General features: G+C 40.0%; 2 protein-coding genes across 2 annotated transcripts in view; one reads left to right on the top strand and one right to left on the bottom strand.

Annotated features, from left to right (window-relative positions):
• Positions 1 to 2,798, top strand: part of gsg1l2b (gsg1-like 2b) — a 39,948-nt gene extending 37,150 nt beyond the window's left edge. Inside the window, exon 5 of the mRNA XM_079659343.1 lies at positions 132 to 2,798. Coding sequence (XP_079515469.1) covers positions 132 to 432 — 301 coding nt within the window. The 3' untranslated portion in view covers positions 433 to 2,798. The remainder of the gene's footprint in view (positions 1 to 131) is intronic.
• Positions 2,799 to 3,806: 1,008 nt separating this feature from the next.
• Positions 3,807 to 19,823, bottom strand: part of hs3st3l (heparan sulfate (glucosamine) 3-O-sulfotransferase 3-like) — a 21,008-nt gene continuing 4,991 nt past the window's right edge. The window contains 2 exon segments of the mRNA XM_079659342.1: positions 3,807 to 5,505; positions 7,314 to 7,543. Coding sequence (XP_079515468.1) covers positions 5,120 to 5,505; positions 7,314 to 7,543 — 616 coding nt within the window. The 3' untranslated portion in view covers positions 3,807 to 5,119.

Raw genomic sequence — 19,823 nt, 5'->3', positions numbered from 1 at the left:
TTAAGTCCATATATTCAGCCCGTTGTATGATTGTTTATCACCTCTTGAGTAGTTAATAAAATATAAAATAATGGATAAATATATGGATAAAAAGTAGAAAGGATCTCAAACTGTGTGTATCTTTCTCTCAGTTTGGCATGGAGCTCCTTCACAGCCTGCATGGCGTCCTCCGTCACCACCATCAACCGCTACACTAAAACCATCCTGGAGTTCAAGCACAAGCGCAGGAACATCGAGAAGAACCTGAAGATCAAGCAGAAGCTGCTGGAGCTGGACTCCCCGGAGCAGGTTTGGGACATGTACATCAGCTCTGTGCCGAGCAACGCCGACGAGCTGCTGGATCTGTCGCCCAACGTCCGCAAACTCTCCAACACCTCCCTCTTCCTGGACCTCAACGACCTGCCCGACCCGCAGCACGAGGAGTACTGCTGAGGAGAACGGTTGGCAGCTGATACATCAGCAGGTCATTGGCTGCTCAGTGTGGAACAATAATATAATTACCGTAAACAGCATGAGACCGAGGTGCTTGGTTACCCACAAAGTTCCAATCTTCAAACGGATAAGAGACGCTGTAAAGTTATCGAGGGCTTGTTAGCAAACGGTTTCAAAATCTAGCAGATAGGTAGCAACACCTTTCATTTGGAGTTCTGTTTCTGGCCAAATGTAAAACTCAAACATCTAATCTAATTAATAATGATTACTGTGTCTTAAGCTTCCTACATGTCTACCTATGTTCACCAAGCATTTTAGTACATTTGTGTTACAAGTTTAACTTTACATTTTGTTGTAAATAAGACATGGAAAATATTCTCCAAGCTCAAATGTAAATAAAATGGCCTCCAATATTCTATGGTCATTAGCGGACACCAAAATAATAGGGTATAAAAAGACATAGTTAACCATCAACACGGTTTTAGGTGTCCTCAACCTTTTTTATAGACCACAGGTTTTATGTTAAAAGATACAATTGGATATAACATAATTTTAGGTAGCTAGCTTAAAACAGTAATAGGAATGCAACATGCACAGATTTTATTTTGTTGGCAATGTACTAATAACTTACCGTAGTTTCAAATCTAAATCCTGACAGGAGTGAGGAGGAGGTAATTGATATACCGGATCAGCAAAAATAGCCAAGAAAGTATTATCGTATAATTGTTATTAAGCCAAACCCTTATTTTTACCAGCAAATATTTTGTGGCACGGTTCCACCCATCTGCAGAGAGTTAAGGGTTGAGTGATTAGGGTTTCTACTTTCTTTCCTAGCATGTATTTTTTGTAACATTAACATCAAATCAGACCTTTTTGTTATAATCAAATTGTCTGCCCAATGGTGAAGGTATGTTGAAAGCAAACCAGGCAGACATTTTCTTAACCTCAGTGTGGGTAAAGACCTGTTGGGAGCTTAACTTTCCAAAGAATACAGACATAATGGAGAGGATTTTCCCAGCAGCCTGTAACCTTCTCCATCCCTCACAGTTACCAGAAACTCTTCTGTTCCTGCAGCTGCAAAGCACTCCAACAGATTCCTCACTAAATCCAATCACATGAAGTCTAAATTGCAGGATAAAGGTCCAGCAGCGGTCTCGGTTGTTTACAGAAACTATTCTAATGTCTCAGAATGGAGTTGGTGATGACGTATGGATGTTACGTGTAGAACCTGTAAGGAGCTGTGTTGAACCGGACACCGTATAATTGGCTTTATGATTGCGTTAGTGTGTGTAAACTAACTGTATACCTCTTCCCAAGCAATATGAAGGGTCACTGCTTAAACCCTGTGAGTTAGAAGGAGGGTGAAGCTCAGGAGATATAAACTGAGATAACGCTCTATGGTGATGACTAGCCTCAACAACGGTCCTTCAGCTCTTCCATTCTAAACAAGCACACTCTTAAGACTCTCAAGCCTCTCGGTTAGCTGTCCTTTGGATTGTATTCATTGAGTAAGAAGTGTGTCTCTGTGGCTCACTCAGCTAAAGATACACATTGTTTAATAAGGAGCTCCTCACATTGATTCTAATAAGGAATAATGATACACTGCCTCCAACCCAAAATATGAACCAAATAGCATTCAGTAGCTTAAAACACCTCATCAGGTGTTCATCCCTAGATCACACTAGTACTTGTCTTGCCATGGAAGGAATGAACAGAAGGTGGACCTGAGGACTATAGCTCCACCCACATGAATATATTGCTGAGTGTAAAGTGTTACATGGGTGGGGGGTGCCTACAGGCCATGCTGAGTGCCTTTACCTACAGCAGCGTGCTTCTGATCCAACAGCATGTCACAGTTTGAAAAGGGCGATGCTGTTCCTCTGACTAATAACTGCTTGAGAGGAAACATAGCTGTCTGTGCAAAGTGCCAAAACTCATCAGCGAGAGCCCACTCTTTTAAACCTCTTTACATGAAGGGGAACTTTTCTTATGTATATTCACACAAATAGTATTCATGAAAAACCAGACCTGGAATTTTGCAATTTACTGTATTTTAAGTGCATTTGAAAATGTATATTATGTTTATTTATATGTTCAACTCAAAGTGAAATGTATTGTAGACAACTTAAAGATTTATCCTGATTCAGTTTATATTTGATCCTTTGTTGCAATATATGCTGACGCATGGACTGTTGTCTTTTTGTGTATGTCAGATTTGTTTACGGTGACACTTTTTGTGTAGTGTTTCTTTAGTCCATTTTTTTTTTTTGCAACCTAATATTAATATGACTACATTTATATGAAAATATATTATTTAAAGGTGAAGGAGGAGATAATGTCATAATAAAGAAGCAGCTTGTTTTGAATGTGTTTTCTTCAAGACATTTCCTTGCATTCCCTCTGCTGTCCACCAGATGGCGGTGTTCTCTTATTTGAGACATTACAATAACTATTTTTCTCTTTAAGAAGGCAGACTTACATTTTTCCTATTAAAATACATCTTTCTTGTTTTTATCTTCATCTAAAATATATGTATACACACACAGGACTGCGAATACCAGAATGTGTTTTGTTACAGAAGTCACTATTTCATTGTAATTTACCTCTTTTATATTAGAATCAGCCAAACAAATCAAGAGTATAACTCTTAACTAAATACATGTCCTTGGTAATATAACAGGACCCACTTTGTCACATCTTTTCAACAAGGCACTTTGTAGCAGTTGTGTAGAGTAGTAGAACATCTACTGAAGTACTGTACTTAAATATAATCTTTGGGTATTTTTAGGTCATTTAAATATCTACATTTTATACTATTTGTACCCCACTACGATTTTGGAAGCCAATAATGTAATTTGTACTCCACTACAGTTATTGGACAGCTTTAGTTACTTTACAGATGCAGATTATTAGCTAATTCAAAATATAAATCAACTAATAAACACACTTTTACATATATTTAAGATAGCAGCTGTGATGGAACTCATTAATGCATCAATAATCATGATTCAGTCAATTAAAATATATGATTCTGAAATGGACCATTACGCTTAATAAGTATAATACGTTTGGTACTTTAGGTATTTCTTTGTGCCACTACTTTTGTTCTTTTCGTTAAGATGTTGTAATGCAGGACGCAGTACTTTTACAATCTGAGTACTTCTTCCACCACTCGTCTGTAGGTCATTATCAATAAATCAAGCAGTTCTAGATTCGCAAAGCAAATACACTATAATATTGTTCGTATTTAGCATTAACCATACCCCACTCATTAAAGCTCAATGAAACCTTATAACAACAGCATTTGATGGCAAACAATAAGAAAATGTAAAAAAAAATCAACACAATAAATGAATTGTAGATCCTTTTTTGCTTGAAAATAATTTAATCAGTATGCTTTCAAACTAGTGCAAATACATGCAAACTGAAAACAGACAACCCTGTATCTTCTCACAGTCACACAGTGAGAAGATACAGGAGGACCTCGTGGTTGGACCTGCTCTTGTTGTGGTTGTTCTCCAGTGGTCCCTTTATTACACTCAAGGTACAGTGGGGGGTTTGCAGTTGGATGCTACTCTAAGTCTAGCACATAAAAGTGCCAATAGGCGAGGAAGCAATGATCTACACCCGCTCCCATACATCCATCTATCACATTCATTATTCAGGAATAAAAAACCACTCAGTCACAGCTCCTATGAAGACTCTCTCTCAGCCCTCTGCTGCTCGCTACATTAAAGATTCATCCCCCGTTTTAGGAAAAATGCTTGGAGTATTATTCTTAAAGTGTATGCATTGACTGCCCTGTTTTTCTTAACCAACGAGACTGGAAACAAAGGAGAAAAAGAAAGATGGAAATTCAGGAATGTGAAAATGCATCATTGTGCCACTACCAACTTGTTCATGCAGGGTTAAACTGCAAACCAGATACGCTAATGCTAAACTGCGTATTCCACTATTCAACTTTCTACAGGTGTAACCTACAGCAGCCATGTTTCATGAGCAACTTTGCACAGACACGTCTTTTTAAACACCTGGGATAGAAATAAGTAGCCTAAAGCTGCATTGACATGATACGCTATTTGTTCCCCACTCACCCTGAGGTTGGGCACAGAGCATTGCTGTGAAAATAAATTAAATTAAGATTTGTTTCTATCGTTACAACCCCTGCTAGCTTGCATCGCTTCATTCAGCTGTAATCTGATTGGTTGCGCGTCGAAAGGTCAGCAGTAACGGGATCAAAATCGAAATAATCTGAATTTTGAGCGCAGTTAGATTGGTGCGCAACACCAAAAGTAGCTCTTCCGCCTGGTCAGGCAACACCGCTCTCTTCATAGAAACACAACTGCAACGTCAACGAAGAGACGGTTTATCATGTGAATGCTGCTCAACAAACCAAAAAGTTGCGAAGGAAAGATTTTGTTCAATTCCACAAAAGCACATCTGAACATCTATGATAGACAAATGGCTGCTGTTTTTCAAACACTTGGACAAGATGATGGATTGATTGATAGAGGTGAGTACATTGACAACGGGCTTTCATAATAAAGTCCCTGAGAAGTCTCTCTGCAGGTCAAAGCGTTCAAGTGGTTTAGTTCTCTGAATCTTTTGCACTCCATCTGTTTCCTTAAATTGCTCAGCCTTCTAACCAAAGCCAACACAACTCTTGATTCCAAAGCATCATGGGTCACTACCATCCAAAGTTCTGACCGGCCATCTGATAGAAGCGCTGGTTGTGGGGCTTGTAGAACTCCCTAAGTCTCTGCAGCACCTGCCGGTCGATGGGGGCGTGCATCCTCCCTTTAGTCTTCCCCAGGCAGTGAGGTTTACTGCTGCCCTCCGGCTTCTTCAGGCAGGGGAAGCCTTTGGTTTTGTTAAAGTAGAAGTGCTTGTCTGTCACAATCCTCTGGAGACCCAGAAAGTCTTGGACCTTGCCTAGTTCTCCGGCCGGGTCAGAGATCAGCCTCTCCCCGCTGACCAGATGAATCTGGGTCCTGGGGAACCAGGCCAGCCAGCGCTCCAGGTGCTGGGCGTACAGACCGATCCACAGCGGGCTCCACAGAGAGTCGATCTCACCTGGAGACAAGACAGAGACACCAAGGCTCTTTATTCAAAATCCTAATTTCCCCCATCCTCTCAAACCCTTACTAAATGTTGTATTTAACTAATGAGCTTTTTGCCTACAGTAGTACAGGGTTAGGGTTTTGGCCTCGAAAATCCGGATTTGCCGGATTACATATCCAGCTTTTCCCCTACTTCTTGGGGATTTTCCATACACTTTGCAAAAGGTCAAATTTAGGATCACACCCCATTTTATTCCAATAAGGGCCAAAACAAATGAAGAAACACGAGGTATACAGTATATTTCTCTTGAAAAATTCAAAAAAAAATCTAAAATGTCCTTTAGATACCTTCAACTACAGCATTACTAATCCATAAATTCAATAAGACCTTACAATTGCTCCTTACCCAAAGCTCCAATTGCTCGTTCAAAATCCTGATATGTAGGTTTATGTGACACTAGCCCTAACCAGAAAATAACGTATTGGTGAGAAGGAATTCAGGCATGTTTTTACAAAAAATGTTAGTTCACCTGAAATGGGGTGCACGATTTGCAGAACATTTTTTGTTTATTTTGGCTGATATTGCAATTGTGATTTTAGAGGGAATTATCACTTTTGAAACAATATTTACATGTACTTTTCTGCAGCTTTACAATACTTAATTCAGAATGATATTGTGAAGATATATTGCCTTTAAAATATCTTACAATTACCAGTATCGATTTGAATATTGCACTAGTCCATAGTTTCGTATTTAAATATTTGTATATTTAATATCAAATATTTATAAGCCTACATTTTAGTTTGATAAGGTTTAATAATTTCAGACCTGAGATCATCTCTGGTCTCTGTGCTGGCAGACCTCCGCAGCACTTGGCTGACATGGAGGCTGGTCAGCTTGATCCTCTTCACCTGGGCTTCAGCTCTGAAGCTGCTCCATCTGCTCTCACTCCCTGCAGCTCACATCCAACTCGCACTGCTGCTGCACTTTTATTGCTTCACCTCCACAGCACAAATGCCACACATCCAAGTCTGCTGGCATGGTTGATTTAGCTGATTTCAAGAAGTAATTGTTTGTCTGATTTAAAGGAAAATGTAATTGCATTTAGTGGCAGATAGATCATAGATTGCTAAATGTTGCCAAAAGGTTGTGGATTTCAATCAAATGAACACCCTGTCACTCACCTCTCCCTTTCCAAGAAATAACAACACACAGCAAGTGCAAAATCATGGTATCGCCGTTGTGTTATTCTGGATCTTTGCGTCTTTGAGCAGCCATCATTACCGTTATAACACTAATTTAAGAGCAACACAATTCAGACAAGTTTACACACATAGTGATGCAAAATGACTGACTCTGTGGAAGAGGGCTGGCTCCCATGTAGATATGATGGTCTCACTCTAAGTTAATATGCAGGTTTTTTTGTTTCAGCTGATAAAAAAATTGTCTTTAAAATGATATTCTATTTCTGCTAATAGATTCCTCCACACTGGACCTCGTGTGTTCTAAATATAACCTTGAATGTATGTACCTTGTACCATTCTTGTCACATTCCCTGAGTCTGTTTTGTTAAACGCCTGTTGTCTAATGAAGCTGAGTTGTCTCATGCTTCTTGCCTTTAAACCTGCACTTGGGATTGTTTGCCAGTCAGTGTTATGTATTGCATGTTCTTGCCTACATTAAGAATTTTAGAGACAAAGAGGGAACAAACAGAGTGATACATCTAAAAAGCTCAAGGGTCAATAGCCAGGAAGACCCCATGTTTGTCTGTTTGATGTGATGTCGTACGGAGTTCATGCTCCAAACAGCAGGATCAATACCGTTAGTGCGGTTCTTGAAGGCCAGGCTCTCGAATGCGGGGATGTCGGGGGTCTTGGAGATTATCTGTGTGTAGTCAGATATGGCTCTGGTCACGGGGTCACGGACAACCACGATCAGCTTCACATCCTTCGACATGGCATGGACTCGTGCTGGCGTTTCCACGGTGACAAAGTAACGAGGCGTTTTCTCCATCACAATCTGACCGTCCAGGGCCTTGGGCATCATACTTCTGAAAACACAGAAAGGAAATATTGTAAAGAGAAACTGCTAGCAACATATCAATTAGTAAGACAGAAGATGGTATTGATCTGGGTAAGATTGAAACAAATGAATCTCAGTATATCAACAATATATTGATTTGAGGTAAAAATGTATTGAACATGTGGTTTTATTGGTGTACCTTTCCATCAAACTGATATATTATAGTACTATTACATACCATACTTTTTGTAATTCACAGGAGGTGGGAAGTAGTGGACTACAAACACTTTGTTACTGTACTTAAGTACATTTTTTTGGTATTAGTACTTATTTTTCTGATGACTTTTTACTTTGACTTCTCACATGTTGAACACAAATACCTGTACTTTCTACTTCTTACATTTTGAACACAAATACCTGTACTTTGTACTTCTCACATGTTGAACACAAATACCTGTACTTTCTACTTCTTACATTTTGAACACAAATACCTGTACTTTCTACTTCTTACATGTTGAACCCAAATACCTGTACTTTCTACTTCTTACATTTCCCAAACAGGCTGTATCCTTTAGTTTGAATGTGTGTTTGGTGGCGTGATCATTATTATTTAGAGTCATTGCGTGCCTATTGATTTGAACACGATCCATGAATCCATAATTTCCTGGTCTTCTCTAAAGAAGAGGGGCCAATGAAAACGTTGTCATGTTGCCGTTGTTCAGCATGGAAACATTCATTAGCTAACAATGACATTATTGTTCTATTAATATAAAGGGAGGTCAGGTACTCTTTAAAACAGCTGCTAGTTATGGGTACTTTTTACTTAAGTACATTTCAAAGCCCTCTTTACTTTTACTTGAGTAAAGAAGTTTAGTCAGTAATTCTACTTTTAGTATTTTTAAACACGAGTATCTACTTCTACTTGAGAAAACGATGTGTGTACTTTTGCCATCTCTGTGATTCACCATAGCTTAACTACATTCATGACGTTGACAGCTGTGTAACCTACACTCTAAAATCAGTTAATTATCTAAAACTTAAAAAACAGCAACAGTTTCCAAGCCTTTTGAGGAGCGGGATGAACGAGCATATTTTGAGTTGGTTAAACTTGCTAATGTGGTTTGCCTGAATGGGAAAAAATGTATATCCATGTACATGTGTAATGCGTTCAAAAGACGACTGGAGGTCTAGTCCGTGGTGCTCTGTTGTCTTAGATTTGTGGGCGGGGCATGACCGTGACGTCAACATACACATTTTATTAAGTTTTGCAAAACCAATTTATCATAAAGTTTAATAAAAGCAACTTTTATTTCCAAAAATGATAGTAAACAAAAACGTTTGCAGCTTTTACTTTAGTGCAACCCAACGCACATTTCGAGCAAAATATACATTTGAAAATTAAGTTTGGTTTGACAAGGCAAGGCAAGTTTATTTACATAGCACAATGTATCCCAAGACAGTTCAGTGCTCTAGTGCTGTAAAAAAAAAAAAATAGAAACATTTGAATGTAGTGCAACATAATCATCAATGAAATACTTTTTACAATTAGTAATACTGTTTAAAAAGTGGAATAGTTTTGGAAAACAAAGTCTCCCAACATCTGCTTTCTTACCAACAGTTAGCTGAGAAGATGGTTAGCCCGTCTAACGTAAATAATGGATGAATCGAGTAATGGTAAAACAAAATGACGGCATCTGTTTCTCCTTTCTTTCAAGAAATTATGCTAAACCAATTATGCTAACCATTACCTTGCTGTCATCCATGTTTAGTCTGATGGACAGTTATGTGATTTTTTTCTTGTCTACCCCTCACCAATAAAGTGAATAAGTATAATTTACAAATTGTAAAACTGACACTTTATAACTTATTTAGATGGAAAGAAGTTCAAAAAGTTAAGATGCATAGCGTATAAATATGTTACTGTAAGTGGGGTTATTCTCTATGATGCCTCTATAGTGCTTTCGGAGATCACACTCCATAATACAACCCCACATTCGTCACGTTGACAGACATCACACTCTTTCAGACAGTGTCCATACTGTGATCTCCAGTGATCCACACACACACGCAGGTGACATCCGTGCTACACAAACACACACAGGAGTCTTCCCTTAACTACGCCCCGCTCACCTCTATCTCCACCCAGAAGCCTAGCAGATGGGACTCATTTCGAGATAAACGACTCCAGAGGGTCCGCATGAGCGGCTGGGGACTCTGGACATCTGCTAACACACCTGCCACACACCTGACTGACTGACCGAACACACACTCAGCCTCCGCGGTACGCTTTCAAACTGCTCTGTATCAGCATTTAGACCTCTTTAAATGGAGCTCAAAGGCTTACAGCAGTGCATATTTTATCTCTTCAATTACAGATAGTGCATGGTTTTTTAATGCATGCAGTGTCAGTGTCTGTTGTTGACCTTTAGGCTTTCAACTAATATGGATTTATAAATAGAATATTTAAACTCCAAAAACCTCCAATGACAAAAATCCTTTTTTTTTTTACAATAATTTGTTCTTGAATCAAAGTTTTTTTTAAATAAAACAATATAAAATGCTGAAACTAACATAAACCAAAGTCAGAATATGCATAATAAATGTACATAATATTGAATTTGTCAAACAACACTTTAAAAATGCATGTATTGATTTGATGTTGTTTTTTATGTATTTGTTCCCCTACAGCAGGGCTATTCAACTAAACATTCAGTTGGGCCAGATTTTATAACTACAAAATTCAGCTGGGCCAGACATTCAGCGGCCTGTAAAAAGCGGGTAGTGACACATTTTAAACCAACACATATTACTGCGATGAAAAACATGCAATTTTTATTCATTGTTCATCTAACAGAGGGTAGGTCAAAATGTGCATAAAAACACAACAAATTAGCATTAATTTAACAGAATCTGAAAAAAACTGCACAGTTCTAGCATTACATTTGTTTGCTTTTGAAGTCAAATATTCAGGTTATGTTTTTTGAACCAGGCACATCCCAAAGTGCATTTACTGAATACAATAATAGCAGTCTTAATAAATGTCCTCAAATACAAAAAAGACAGCTAAAGAGCTCCAATGCAACACAAAGAGGTAGTACTCTAGCAATACTATTTTTTCACTTTTCAAGTAATAGCAAAAAAATCATACGTTTTGGTCACATTTGACCCAGACACATTACAAAATTAGACCATCCAGAAAAACGCGGGCAAAAATCCTTGATTATGCGGGCTAAATTCCTTGATTATGCGGGCTAAAATCCTTGATTATGCGATTAAACATGCGGGGTTTTATGTGATTTTATGCGGTGAAACTGCGGGAAGTTGCGAAATATGCGGGAAGTTGCGAAATATGCGGGAAAAAATTATCGATTTTTTTTAAAATATTGGGCTGTCTTATTTATTCTCCCTCACACACAACCTGCCACTAACGTTAAACCCCTTTACTATTCAATTAAACACATTCAATGTTTATTTATTGTAAAAGCAATTGCGCTATTTTGATCTCACACACACACACACACACACACACACACACACACTTCTCCGCCTCATTCTGTTTTCATTTACTCGTTCGTTATCTGCAGCTTCAATCTTGTAGGCTACTCACCTCGTTTCTTGTAGCCATCGAAAGGGTTTTGGAGGTTGATGCCTCGTGAACGTGAGTTGTTTGGCTTTCTTGTCCGCAGCAGCAGAAAGCATTTTCAAATGTTTGAATGAATCAAAGTGGGTCGTCACCGTCGATTTTCTCTTATGCTCCAACACACAGTTGCACGGGGTGCAGAATAGTTTCCCCCCACTTTTTGCCCGGTCTTTAGTAGAAATGTTCGTCGGTAAATGAGATGGATTAGATATTTTCATCTTGATGTTTTCTCTATCGTGTGAGCTCCACACGTTCACTCTATAGGCCTACAGTGTTGTTTACATTCTGTGATGCGCAAGCTGATGACGTCACGTCAAGACGAGTTAACTTTTTTTTCTTCTCAATTTTGCGTGGAAAAATGCGGGGATTATGCAGCCTTTTGATAAATATGCGGCCTTTTAGAAATCTGCGCCATTTTGCTGATTATGTGGTAAATTCTGCGATCGCAGAATCGCGTTTTTCTGGAGGGTCTACAAAGTGCATTTAAATGAATACAGAAAGAACTGTCAAACCCTTCAGTGCACAAACCCATAACAAGGGATACGGGTAACTATATGAATGAATACTACACTACACGCCTACTATAGTAAACTAGGTGCTTACTATCACCTCATTTGTGATTTGTCATCGCTGACTTTCTCAATGGGAGAAGGGACATTTTTTGTTTTGAACAAGAGCAGTGATTTTTGGCTCATAGGATGTCAATGCAATCCTAAGACATTGGTGAAGAGTGCTGTCAGTCAGGGAGCAGCGAGTGCTACTTTTGATTGAGTTTGTGTGAAAAGCTTGATTCACATGTGTATGTTGATCCAAACATACTGAGCACACAGATCGCTACTTTCTGAACGTTAGGGAACTGCTGTTTTTTGACATCACTCCAAAACTTCGATGGCCCGTTAGTGCGCTGCATGTCAATAAGTTCCAGTGTATATTTCCCCTTGTCGATGCAGGGGAACCCTTCCTTTGCTCGGGTTGATACGTCCCCCTCTATTGCAACAGTGAAGGGGTCTCTGGCAAAGCCCATCATCACCTCTGTGGGCAGAGCAAGTCCATCCAATCGACCGGCAAAGTTCTCTTTCAACCTCGCAATGAAATCTGTCATCACATCCGTGATTTGTGCCGGAGATGTGATGTGTTTGGGGAGCGTCGGAAAATGCAGCATCCGACCCGTGCTCAAGTCGGTCGCGAAAAGGTCCAGCTTGACTTGGATCTGCTCCACAAGATCAATGACCGTTTTGTCTCTGTTTACGCTTCAGAGTTGAGAGAGACATGTTTTAGAGTTGCTATCATAGGACCACCGTTACTAGCACCACTAGATGCACTTTCAAAAAACGTGCTACGTTGTGGTTTGGTGGTTTCTATGAAACGCGGAGTGTTGCGTTCAAGGTCTGTACTAGTGTAGGAATTTGGCTACGGGAGGCTGGGCCACTCGGGAGTTGGTTCTGGGCCGCATCTGGCCCGCGGGCCGCCAGTTGAATAGGCCTGCCCTACAGTATGTGCTTGCAATGGAATGATATAAGGATTCATTTAAAAATGATCATTGAGTCCCTTAGTCATCTGTGTTTTTTTCCGGGCAGCTAAAGAACTGTTTTAATGAAAGCAATGAGACTCAACCAAAATAGTTAAGTTGTGGATCAGAAAACAAAATGTTGAAAGGCACTAAAATACTATAATATATATTACAATGCAAAACGGCTGAGTCAGGAGATGGTTATCTGTGGGTTTATCATTTTTGATCCTCTTCAGTTCCATAAGTTGACTGTTTCTACGACCGTCTTGAATAAGAAATATGTTGGTTATTTTCTCTTTCCTAATAATAGATAAGCAATGAGGTACCCTTGTTTTTTTTAAGGTATTCTCAAATGTTTGGGGTGTATCACAAACTAAAACAGCAAATTAAAATGTTTCCCATGGAGTTGTAAATGAGACATTATTAAAAGAAAAAAACACGCACAAAAAGAGAGCAAAGGGGACACAGGGAGGACAGGATGCTCTGACTGTCCTCTGGTTTCCACTCAGGTTTCAAATGCTGCTGCAACACGACCTCCTTTCAATACATCCATCCCTCCACGCAGCCCCACTTTAATGAACCTGACACACACACACACACACACACACACACACACACACACACACACACACACACACACACACACACACACACACACACACACACACACACACACACACACACACACCCTGATTTGAGTAGATCTGATCGGTTTGAGGCAACGCTTACCGCCACTTAGTCTGAAGTCTTCCCTTTAAACTCCAATAAACTGAGCGGGAGGAGCCACACAGTCTGCCCCACACACACACACACACACACACACACACACACACACACACACACACACACACACACACACACACACACACACACACACACACACACACACACACACACACACACACACACACACACACGCACACACACAAATGTCATTAGGCACGCATTTGCTATCATGCTTCTTGTATCCCAATGGACACACCTCTCAAAAACATATTTATAAAAAGAACACTTACAAATATATAAATTATACAAACAAACACTCTGAAGACATTAATAAAAGGTGGGTGTGGTGGATTTTTACCAGCCCCTTTAAAAGCTGTGTTTCACAGAGTGTTTTAAATGAAAGGGGGGGTGACTGATGAAGGAATGATGGGAGGAGATACAAGCGTGCCTCCATTAGCAATCTGTCTCAGCCTCAGAGCCAAGAGCCCCATGCCATTACCTGAACACAAAGAGCTAATTACTGCCCCGAAGAGCACCCTCCAAATAATACATCTTTTATAAATATGCTTTTTTATGAACTCTGCAAAGACAGACTAATTGACAGACAATGTTTTTTTATCTAAATATATGTTTTCATCCTTCTAAGGCAAAGAAAATGTTGTGATACTGGGACTACTTTCCCTTTCCCTTCCCTGTAGAGTTAAATAGGTTTCTGTGTAATGGTTTTTTACTTCCGTAACATAATGACATCACTATGCATCACTATGCATCACAACGTAGCGCTTCTATTGGATAGCGCTCCAACATAGTATACGTGATAAGCTAAGGAGCTTTTTGAACATAAAGCATGGAGACATGTCACAGAGGCACAACATACTAATATACACCTGAACATGATATGTGGCCCGCTCAATCGAAATCAGTGGGAAGTCGCAACGGCTCATTTCAAAATAAACGTGGATTTGCGTAAAAACATTGTTCACTCGCACTTTGCTCCCCCTCCACCCCGCTGACATTATGAATGTAAGGCGTAGAGGAATCATAGGTAACACAGCAGGGTCCGTTACAGTTTGTTTTCATCTGACTTCAAATAAACAAAGTCTTGGCTTTTAGAATATTAAACTTGTTTCGGCAAATTCAGATGATAAATACAACTTTGAAGCTTGTAACTGCATAATTACAAGCGGAGAACGGAGTAACTTGATGTCACAGCTGGCATAACAACAGCCAGTGATTCTCGTGAGGGTTTTCCCCGGGAAACAAACAAAATACACACAAATGCCCAAAAAATACACACACACACACACACACACACACACACACACACACACACACACACACACACACACACACACACACACACACACACACACACACACACACACACACACACACACACACACACACACACACACACACACACACACACACACACGCGAGCTTCCCCCAGACCAGTAATCCAAACCAACATATTTTCCCTCCGTACCACTTTGATCATTTATCAGCCGCTAATAACCAATCAGATGGATGGATTCCAGAGAAAAGGAAACTTTGAAGGCCTTTTTCTCAAAATGATGATTCGGTGACAGTCATTATATAATGTGATGTATTTGGTTTAATATTTGGAGTACATAAACAATCCTGTTATCATTAGAAAGCTAGGAATCTCCTCTTTCCAACAGTGTATACAACTCAAAATGTGTCTCTGGGTCAATGCGACTGAATTCGATAGAGCAAGTCACACAGTACCTAAGAACCTTTTCAATGTTGTGGTTCAATTCAGACTGGAGAGATGGCATCTGATTGTCCAGTGTGGCTTCTGGCAAACCTTAACCACTCATATGTTGCTGTCATTGTGTTTAATTACTCTTTCAAATTGAACATTAATCAAAATCCTCTGCCCCGTGTTGTACACTAATGATATGTGTATATGTTGGCTCCATTTAGTCTCTAGAGCACTACAAATCAAACCAATTCAAAGTAACCAGTGCTGATTGTTGTAGGGGATGTTATGCTAACCACAGATTCTGAAATGAACTGGACTTGATTGGTCAACCCCAATGTAATCTACCATTATGCTTGCTTTTCTCAAACAGCTAATATTACATTACATGTCATTTGTTAGACGCTTTTATCCAAAGCAACTTACATACATTCAGTACTGTGGACAATCCCCACAGGAGCAAGTGTCTTGCACAGGGACACAACGACATGCTGGCTGCAGTGGGACTCGAACTTGCTATCCACTGATTTTAAGTCCAGCAAACTATCCACTGAGCCACAGTATAATATGTATTTATACATAATTATATAATAAAATATAATTTTCCTTTTTATATACTCAATATTTGTGGTTGTCCATTTGCTTGCCTGGGGGGCCAATTCTGGGAAGCATAACTCATAGGCCATGATCACGGATGCAAAGCCATCATACCACACTAGTGACTATTGGTTGGCCTGTATGCCTGCACAGTGAGGGGAGGGTGGGACTGGGTGAGGGTGGGGGGTTGCATACTCCCAATCACTAGAGCCCATCACTGGCAGGTGAATGGAACCGTCTGGTGGCACCATGTGTTTTAGAAGAAATCCACCAAAAAAAGGATAGCTCAATTAATTGGCAGTTTGAAAGCCCTGTTTTAGCATAACATCCTAACACTTCCTATTGAGTGTGAGATCAAACCTCCCCTATGATAAACACAGGGATTATCCAGCAGTTTATCATAAGCCTTTTACCTTTGAGGGACCCCCTTTTTTGTCGTCCATTTCCCAATTTCCAGGCTTCTTCCCTAGTGAATAACCTTGTGCCAGACAGGGCCACTGGCCATTGATCCTGCGGGGGCTTAGGGTAACTGTGTACAGTGGGGATTGTAAGCATTGAGATGAGAGCGGTATAATGGGGCGTGTGAAGGCGTTGGTGTAAATGTATGGGGATGGAGTGAGAATGGTAATGCAGCGAGGGGCCTCAGCTGGGACAGAGAGTGGCAGGTGGGGACTGGGGGAGACAGGACCCTCTGGAGTCCCATCAGTAGTATGCTGCTGTGATATGTTATGTGATGGGTTGTGTGTGTGTGTGTGTGTGTGTGTGTGTGTGTGTGTGTGTGTGTGTGTGTGTGTGTGTGTGTGTGTGTGTGTGTGTGTGTGTGTGTGTGTGTGTGTGTGTGTGTGTGTGTGTGTGTGTGTGTGTGTGTGTGTTCATCTCGGTTACAGCAGGAAGAGATTTTAGGGTGTGCTACATCAAATATGTAAAATCTGGTGTCTTATCTTTGATGTTTGATCTGAGGAAGAAACAATAACCAATCAGAGCGGACTGCATTCATTATGCACACCTGACTACCTTTGTGTGAGTCATATCTTGGATTTGGGTGGGTTTTTGTGAGTCTCTATGCATGAGTGTGTTATTGTGTGTGATATTGGAGGGCCGCACATCCATTTCCTCGTTTTGGGGGACCATTAAGGGGTCTATTGTGACCGTGCCCTGTTCACTTCCAGGAGACATCCATCATAGTTGGGCCCCCGACCCCCCCTGACTCTGCTTCACAAACCCCAGGGGAGGGCCTTAATGAGGGCCAGATCACCCCACACGTCTCAGCCTTATGGTGATCACCTCCAGTACAGTACAGGAGAGGACGGACTACACCTGAACCTCACACACAACAAACAAAACAAAACGAATTTGTTCACAATTCACAATAGTGTTATATGGTGTAAATGAAAAAAAAAATGGTGCCTCAAATAGATGAATAAATCTGATTAATCTTAAATCTCCCTATTTATGTTTGCTCTTAATTCCTACGTCATGAAAGCTGCTGAACGTCAAATATTATGGCAGCCATTGTTCTGTGACTTGTATGGAAATCAAATCCATTGTCCAAAACACAAGTAGCACCATGTGCCGTGTCATTGCTGGACAAAGCCACCAATGTATGGATACGAATCTAAAAGCGACCCTAATGAGTTCAACATGAATTGCAAATTAATCTGTCCCATCAGAACAGACGCTGAAAATATGGACTCGTTTTGGCCCTTAAGTGTTACGTTTCCAAATTAATTTTATCCAACTCAGGCCTCAAGGAGGGATCATGGAACTCATTTGGGATTTCTTTCGAAGAAAATACTATTTGATAGCATACAAAACATACAAACTATAAATAAAGCTCAAGGTAGTACGGCAGTTTAATAAAATCCCGCCTGTGCCTTCATTAAAATAATTTTTATAATTGGTTCTAAAAGGAAAAGTTGGACCATTAGAACAACTTAAACAACACAGACAAACAAGATAAAAAATGTTAAGTGGCAGCCCAACCATAACCCTAATGACTCGGCTCGAGCGGCACCAATTTGAATTTAGAGCAACTTTATACTTTTCCTCCAAAACATCTTAAGGGAAATTGTGATCTTTCTACTATACTCCACTATATCTGACAGCTTTAGTAACTTTTCAAATTACAGTTTTCATTCCAGTGGAAAACCAAGCATGTCTCCTCAAATTTGGTGAATGTGATAAACTGAATGATGAAGTGTTACTTTTTTGGGTTGGAAAATGGTCAAACTTCTTAAGTTAATTGGTAAATTTAAGAAGCCTCTAGAAAAAGAAGACAGCTGGACAATGCGTCATCACAAGGCCGAAAAAACATCTTATTCCATAATGACTCATAGCACTTTACAAAAAAAGCTTTCAGCCATTCACAGGTTGCGAAACAAGGAAGGCATCTCAGTGAGCGTAATAATATACACATCATATAAAAGCTGTTTTTTGTTTGTTTGTTTTTTAATCGTTTATTTGGCAGGGACAATGCACAGTGATGAACACTTAAAACATTAAAAATGTGTCAAGCGTAACAGTGCCAGATTTAGCTTTGAGCTCATTTCCATCCGCAGTCCCTCACATAAAACATTTTACAAACATAACAAAAACAAAATACAAAAAGTGCAAAACAGCAAGAGCAGCATATTCAAGTATTTACCATATGGCAATACAATATAGCAGCAACGACTTTAGCGTTACCATCATCAGCTAATTGTTGTTTAAGTTGGTCAAATTGATGGTAATCGTATAGAAATCAAAAGCTGCTTTTGTCGACTTCTGTGTACAAATCTAGAAAAATGAAAAGAGTTCCGCATCATTTCAACATGTAGATAGCAGAGGCCAGTGATCGAACCAATTAGTCGACCACCGCTCAACCCCCTGAGCCACAGCCAACCCCAGACCTTAAGTAAGGATCTGAATCCTTTTTATACCACTGGATATAGCTAACCCCTGACAACATAACGTTTAAAGTAATTTCGTTTTTCATAATAAATTGCCCACCTTTGTGATATAACCCGTCCATCTCCCATTCTTTGGAGTCATGACAAACGAGGGACAAGTCCGGGATTTGAACCCGGGATCTCTCACAACGAAAGCAGGAGGCTGAAATGAATCTCTCATGACGTTTAAAGATTTCAGACAGGACAACAAACAACAACTTCATTAAGATATGAATAATTTCAAATTTAAACTTGACAAAGCCAAAAGCTAATGTTTCTTTGACAAGCTTACAAATAGCATTAACACACGATAGTCATGGTTACAGCCCAAAACATTCATGGTTATCCGCTTAAAGCTGCATTTGATTACTTTACTGTACATATCTATCTATCTACATATATCTACATATATATGTAATATATCGAGTTATGAACTTGGTTGAGGACTTGTTGAAAGACTGTCCCCAATGAAAAACACAAATAAAGGTCTTGACTGCTTTGTTTGAAAGTGTGCTACAGTATATGATACATGATATATATTATTTTTCGTCTCTTCTTGGAAAAACTGGCAACGCAGCCTATCATGTTAAAGCTGTGCCAGTAACTCACAGTCAATAATTTATTGATGAATCTGGCTTCACTTTAAGAACAAAATACAACCTGCCACACTGTCTGCAGGATAGAATGGTCTCGTGACAGAACCTGAAGACACAAACACACACGCAGCTCTGATGACAGTCCCTGGGGTTGAAGCAAAGGTCAGCGGAGATGTGTGAGGTTGCGGTAACACTGACGTCACGCTTTAACCTCCAACCATACCCAACTTATTCTATGTTATCCTCTCTTTTTTCACCAGGCACCTGTCATACCCTCTTTCAGAGAGAAAGAATCACGAGTGAAATGCGAATTTCCAGCTGAGCAATTTTAATGGATTTCTCCAGAGCTACAGAGTGAGAGTGTGTAACCTGACCCCTGTGTGCCTATGCAGAGGGATTATGCCAATGTAGAATAAAGCTTCCTGCTAATTGTAACAGAAGCCGCGCTGACCAACGCTAACCACTCTAATGCTGGAGTCAACCCAAGGTCAGAGCGAGGAGATAGAGCTATCGATCCCAGACAACACAGTGAGGAGGAAACTTCCAGTCCATCTCAGGCTCATCGCAGCGCTCCTCCAGATTCAATCTC

The sequence above is a fragment of the Notothenia rossii genome (genome assembly GCF_949606895.1).
Source record: "Notothenia rossii genome assembly, chromosome: 11".
In the NCBI taxonomy this organism is placed as follows: domain Eukaryota; kingdom Metazoa; phylum Chordata; class Actinopteri; order Perciformes; family Nototheniidae; genus Notothenia; species Notothenia rossii.
The sequence above is the reverse complement of the archived record's forward strand: the minus strand, read 5'-3'. Positions and strand labels throughout refer to the sequence as shown.